Source organism: Pipra filicauda, unplaced genomic scaffold (genome assembly GCF_003945595.2).
Source record: "Pipra filicauda isolate LSUMZ 115617 unplaced genomic scaffold, ASM394559v2 scaffold217_size2002032_pilon, whole genome shotgun sequence".
In the NCBI taxonomy this organism is placed as follows: domain Eukaryota; kingdom Metazoa; phylum Chordata; class Aves; order Passeriformes; family Pipridae; genus Pipra; species Pipra filicauda.
Window position 1 is genome coordinate 732,296 of NW_024104329.1, and position 6,379 is coordinate 738,674.

The following is a 6,379-nucleotide window of genomic DNA, read 5'->3' on the forward strand; positions in this document are numbered from 1 at the left end:
AGAATAAACATTTCTTGCAGGAGTCCATATGCGCGTAACACATGCAGATCTCGTTAGGTTTTAGTTCATGAGGCACTTAATCCATGCAGTTGACAAGGACTCTTCCTGACCTAAACTCCTGAGTTTGGATAGTACTTCACCAAATCACAGGATTCAGAGCTTTCCAGCTCCACCATCACCACAATCTTTTGTACAGTATAGCCACACCTAATTATTTTCTCAGTGGGTCACATTAACTAAGCACTAATTAACTGGGCTACTATAACCAAGGACTTCAGTCTGGCTTTCAATCTGTAGTTTTCTTGTCTCTTCTCTGGTGTCTATAAAAGATAAGCTACGAAGCTATTTACTGTAGTAATTCACATATGTTATAAAACAATCCAAATGAGCAAGTTTCTAGAAAAGCCCATACGTCCACTGGCAAACTGACAGACATCTAAAGGGTTATTTTATCTGCCATCTGCAGTAGGACCTCTATATGCAAACTGCAGAGCCTAGAACAAGAAGCTGCCCTGAAACAAAATTCTGGAGAATGATCAGGAACTGCAGGATAATTAATTTTCTTATATTACCAGATTTTGAAAATTCACTTGATATTTATACGAATAAAACACATTTCATTTTGAAAAAAGACAATACAACAGTTTCACAGAGCGAAGTCAAAGGGCTAAGAAGACTTTTTTCCCCTTAAAATATTTTACAGTTGCTGCTACAAGTAGTATACCAACTTTTTTTTAATTAAAAGCTTCACAGACATTTGAGAAATCAGCATACTCTTAAATAGTCTGCTTTAACAAGTCACAAGTGGCACAGAAGCATTTAGGACAGAGAACAGGAAGTTTAACAGATAAGCCGAGTGCCAAAAATATGTCTAATCAACACAGAAGTGACAACCAACCTTTTAACTATTAAAGACAGACTTGTAGCACGAGGTGTTCATTCACAATCAAATACAGTGGTAAACTGCTATCAAATAAGACTTAATTGAAGCCTGTAACAGACTGGCATAAACAGATAGGCAAGACCAGCATCACTCCTGAATCAGTAACATAATAAACCTGTAAGAGAATTATGTATTATTTAGTGCTGCAGACATTGTAGGTACAAATGCCCAAGAAATAAAACTTAATGTAAGAAGATCAGACATTTCCAAAGGTAGGCAGTCAAAATCTATATAAGTAACCCCCGAAGTTTAGGTTACTCTATTAACTTGAAATCTGGGCACAGTCAGCACACAACAACTGCATTTTCATTTTTCAGCAACACCTAGAATGTAGAATCCTTATCTGTGCAAAATCTTTCAGAAAAAAAACAACTACACTATGTTTCACCATTATTCATAATCTGGAAGGGCTACTGGTAAACTCAAAATGTCAGGCCTTACAGCAGTATTACAAAGACACATGAAAAAGCCAAAATTCAGACTGAAATTAAGAATGCCAGCAGGAATTTTGCACATCACTGCAACTGTCAGATATTTAGTCCAATTTTAAGGCTAGAAACAGAGGTCAAGAGCTGACTTGGTGTCTAGCTTCCCTCCCACGTCAGAAAAGAAACACTTTCTTTGCCTTACAAATGAAAAGATTCCTTTCACCTAAACGGCAGTTAATTTTTGTTCTTGACAACATCTAGCTCCTTACTGAAGAGGGAAAGAGGGAGCTTCAGCCAACACCAGTGCCTGCAAAGCACAGTCTCTAGAGAATACTCTCAAGTATTTTTGTGAATCTTAGTCAGTGTTGCCATTAGACAACTACTAGGAAGTTTCATAGATCACCTACTAGTGGGAACTGTGAGCTCTTCTGCAGCTATTTGGAAAGTGTAGTTACTTTCTTCATTATGAAGATGAGAAAGATACACAAGTAATTACAATTACTATTCTCCCAAATAGCTGTCTGGACAGTAAAAAAACATTTGAGAATACCAGTATTTGTTTAAATAGTGATAGTGTTAACATTATATTTGTTTCACAAGTAAGTTACATCTGCTCCTGCAGATACTGAGAGCATGAGAGGTTTGTTGTCCCTTCTGGACAGAGAGGTAGTTTCAGCACTGTTCCCACACTGCCTATGCACTAGCAAACTTGAGGGGAAACTAGTAGTTAATCTGTTATATCCTACAACCTTAAATTTTGTTATTCCACATTTCCAAACACAGGTTACAAACCCAGGAGCTTGAATGCTTCTCTTGTATTTCTCTCTACTGAACTCCACTGCAAACAAGAGTGCACAAATGCATTAACCAACTGCAAGACACAAGACACCCAAGAATAAAGTCATGCTACTTCTAGCTAAATGAATGAAAACAATGATTACAAAATAGCAGGTACATACAACAGCAAGTCCTAAAGGCCATGACACCAAGTGAAACTATGTTACACATTGCACTGAACACCAGGACACTGGGAAATTTTCAGTAAACAGCCAGGCCAACCAGACAAAGCACAAGAGCATTCGCGTAACCTTGAACCGATATACATCTTATAAGCCACCTTCTACACATACAAGAGTGAAGTCTAAAGAAACCTAAGGACCTGCAACTCTGGTCTTAAAAAAAGTCAACTACTGAGACAGTTTCTGCTATAAGGAAAATTATCGACCTTGAATTTTGCATACAGAATCCAGATTTACATGGCTAGAAGTCCACATCACCTGACTTTAGTTTAAGGAAGCTCTGCATTTAAATGGTCTCATTTTACCAGTATAATTTTTCCTCAGCTTTTTTTTTGCATTAGAAATCATCAATATGAAGAGCTTTCCAAGCCACTATGGTTATACCAATACAAGACCAGCTAGGTCATTATAATTCACATTAAAAAATTCTCCAAATCCGTTTTCATCTGTTAGAGAGGGGATCTTATTGTCATTGCTTTTAAAATAGCCTCAAGTGATCTACAGACACACGGGTGGACAAAATAGAGCTGTTTCATCACACCAACCACAGCGACCTTAGCCCTTCCCCAGGCAATTCCTGCCACATCATACACTTAAATCTCTAACTCCGATTAATATTAAACCATCACATGCAATTCTCGGACAGAAAGGAAGGCTGAGCACTGGGCTATGCCCTCAGACATACACCTTGCCCCCCACACCAAGCAGCAGCAGATTTGTGCTCCTCATCTCTGCAGCACGCACTCACGGACATGCTCCTCCCGCTTCCCTCAGGGGAACACAACCGCACTCCTCTCCATCCCATGTTTAATTACACTGATCCCAAGTGCTGATCTTCCGTCAAAGCAGAATCTTAAAGCCAATTTAAGCCAAGCCTAGGCACAACGCACTGAGGGCCCTGTTCTCAGGCGCCTACGAAGGCCTGTTTTCCATCAGTGACGTGATGAGCCGAAAGCCGCTCAGGGATTTGGAAGGAGCCCAGGGACGCCTCTCCCTGCCCCGCCACACACCCACCGCGCCCCGGCACCGCTCCGGCATCACGAACAAGGGCGGCACCGACCACCGGCACCCCCTGCGCCGGGGCGGCCACCGCGACACCCGAGGGCGAAGGGGGGTGACCGAGGTGGTCAGGGACGCAGGGAAGCACTGCAACCCACCCACCCAAAACCGCACAAACCCACGGCCAAACGCCTTACGCTACCCCCCCCTCCCCGCCGCGCCGCCCCCCCGAGCGCGTCGCCATTTCGTGAGGCAGGAGCGCTCCGAGCTGCCCGCTGCGGGGACCAGGGGGAAGCTCCGGGCTGGGGATCGAGAGGTGAAGCCCCGGCCCCACGGGGCAACAGCCCACGGCGACGCCCGGCCCAGTCTGGCCTGGCCCAGCCCAGCCCAGGCCCCGGCCCCGGCCCCGGCGCCACTCACAATTGCGGATATCGGAGATGAAGACCGCCAGGCCTCGCATGCCATCGCCCTTCGACACCGCAGGCATGGTGGCGCTGGATCACGGCCGCCCAGGGACGCGACACGCCGAAACCCCACAGCCGCCGCCCGCTTTCCCCGCGGGCTCCTCAGGCCGCTCCGCCGCCGCCGCCGCCTCCGCAGCGCGCAGGCGCCGCCGAGGCTCCCGCGCCCCCGCAGCCGCCGGGCGGGCGGCGCTCGGGCGCCCCCTGCCGCGCGGAGGCGGGAACGCCGCGGGCCGCGCCGGGCCCCGCTGCTTCCCTGCGCTGCAGCCCCGCCGGGCGCGGCCCCGCCCGGCCCCCGGGATGGCCCCGGGGTGTCCTGCGGCTCCCGGCCATCCCCCGTGCAACCCTGCGGGCCCTGGAGCTCGGCGGTGTCGCTGCTGGGACGCGATTACCAAGTCACCGCACACCGGGGCAAATGGGCCCGGGTCGAGGCGAGGGGCGGCAGGACGGCGTCAGCCGCTAGGTCCGTGTGGGAACCCACTGCGTGCTCCGGGCTCGGGAACAGCCTGATCCCTTCCGCTCCCCGTGCCCCTAACGGTCGAAAAGTTTGATCATTTTTGAAGGTGAAATATCGAGCTTCACAGTTGCCTCAGAGGATGTAAGAGCTGAGGGGAAGGAGAGGGACGGCAGATCAGGAGACAGGAAAATTTCGCTAAGCTTTGAGCAGGCTGTTAATCTGCGATCTTATTATTGCAAAAATATGGAGAGCAAGGTACAAACTCTGAATGGTGCCATCCGTAAGAACATGCTTTCCACAAGGTGGACCCTGGGAGGCCACGCCTTGGTCCTGCTGCTCCACAGGGACCCAAAACCGTACATGGGATCTGTTTCATGTACCCTGCATGGTCTCTCTGAACACTGACCAGCCCAGGAGCTACTGTGTGCAGCTCCATCCTTAGTCACATAGCCCTTGTGAGGCTGCCATCAATAGCATGAGTGGTGTGGCTGCTCTGTGTTACACAGCAATGTACACCCGCTGGCTCCCTGGGCCCGCAGACTGCAAACCCAGGGCCACGTGTTTCTCCTGAAGGCTGCGAACATGCAGAGCAACACAGTCCCACGCTACATTTGCTCCTGAGACTGAAAACATTTCAAGGTTAAACTGTCTTAAACATGCCGAAGAGGTAGGACTGCGCAGAGCATTTAATCACATCAGCCAAAAATAGATTCAAATGGTGTTAAAACTGACCTAGTCTGCCTACCCAAAAGTATGGTCAGAGCTTCAGCTGTAACAGAAGTGATTAGTATGCTTAGTGGAAAATAATGGGGTTTAGGGCTACTGGAGACCCAGCAGCCATTTCACCTCTTTTCCAGTGTACTTCAAGCCATTTCATTTCACCTGTTCTTCCCCACACACACCCCTCTAATTGAACCCAATATCTAGCTGTTAGCTACAGTCTATCTTCCAGAAAGGCACTTAGTCTTGCTGGCACAATCAAACTCGCTGTTTCCCTGGATAGTTTGTTTCCATGGTTAATCCTTGTTTAAGAGCTTGCATCTTGTTTAGACTCATCAAGCTCCAGTGCCTTTAAGTTAGTGATACGTTTTTCTGTCATAGAGAAAGAACTACATAATACCTGATACCTCTCTGGTAGTGGCTGTTCCTCAGTTAGGTCACCTCGCAAGTGTCTGTTCTGCATGTTTTCAGGATCCCTTGTTACAGGAGTGTTTTTTAGGTGTGTGTCTATTAGAAAGACAAGATGACAGCATGTGGTAGTCATGCAGATATCCCTTTGTCCCTGGATCCATTTTGTAGACCAAGTGCAAGTACAGGCAGTCATGCACAACTAGTCTATTATTCTGTACAGATTCTCTGTAGGCTTACATGAAGAAAGCTTTCCTTTTTTACATCTTTACAAGTAGATTTTTATGCTTATATATAGTTTCCCTATACCTTTAAACATCAAAACCTCATATGTCACTATATGAAGTTTTTTTCTGTAATCAGAAAAAAAAATCTTTTTTGAGGTATCCAAAATGTTGAACTAACCTACTCTTAAGAGCACAGTGACACCTAAAGGCTAGCCTATCAGTCCTGTCTGGCTGTGTTCCAATCAATACTGCAACTGCAAGTCATGCAGGTACATACACTTCAGCTGCCTTCTCAGTGGTGGCTTAAATACTGACAGTGAATAGCTGTGGCAGTACCAAGCTAAGTATGAACTGCAAACGATTCTTGAGGACGGGGCAAATAGTCACGTGGTTAACACATATGGATATCTCTAATTTTGTAACTATACAGCTAAATGTTTCATTTGAAGGAGCTCAGTGTGCAGTACACATACCCTGATTATTTTATATCAATATCCTTTGACTGACTTTTGAGGCTTCACTATATTCATCCTTGCTCCCTGTCTTTTTGCCTCAACAATGGCTTATGCAATTAGGACAAATGTGTAGCCATATGTCCGCCCTTATTGTGTCATAACGGAGAACTTATCAGTCTATTTCAGATAGTTTTGGTAGGGACAAGATGCAAGTTTTATGTGAATAAGTAGATAGCTAGAGGCAAGAGAGCCTGTAATGGTC

General features: G+C 46.4%; 1 protein-coding gene across 1 annotated transcript in view; it reads right to left on the reverse strand.

Moving 5' to 3' along the window:
* AP2A2 (adaptor related protein complex 2 subunit alpha 2) overlaps positions 1–3,970 on the reverse strand; it is a 48,779-nt gene extending 44,809 nt beyond the window's left edge. Inside the window, exon 1 of the mRNA XM_039381205.1 lies at positions 3,810–3,970. Within this exon, the coding sequence (XP_039237139.1) occupies positions 3,810–3,876 (67 nt within the window). The 5' untranslated portion in view covers positions 3,877–3,970. The remainder of the gene's footprint in view (positions 1–3,809) is intronic.
* Positions 3,971–6,379: the final 2,409 nt, after the last annotated feature.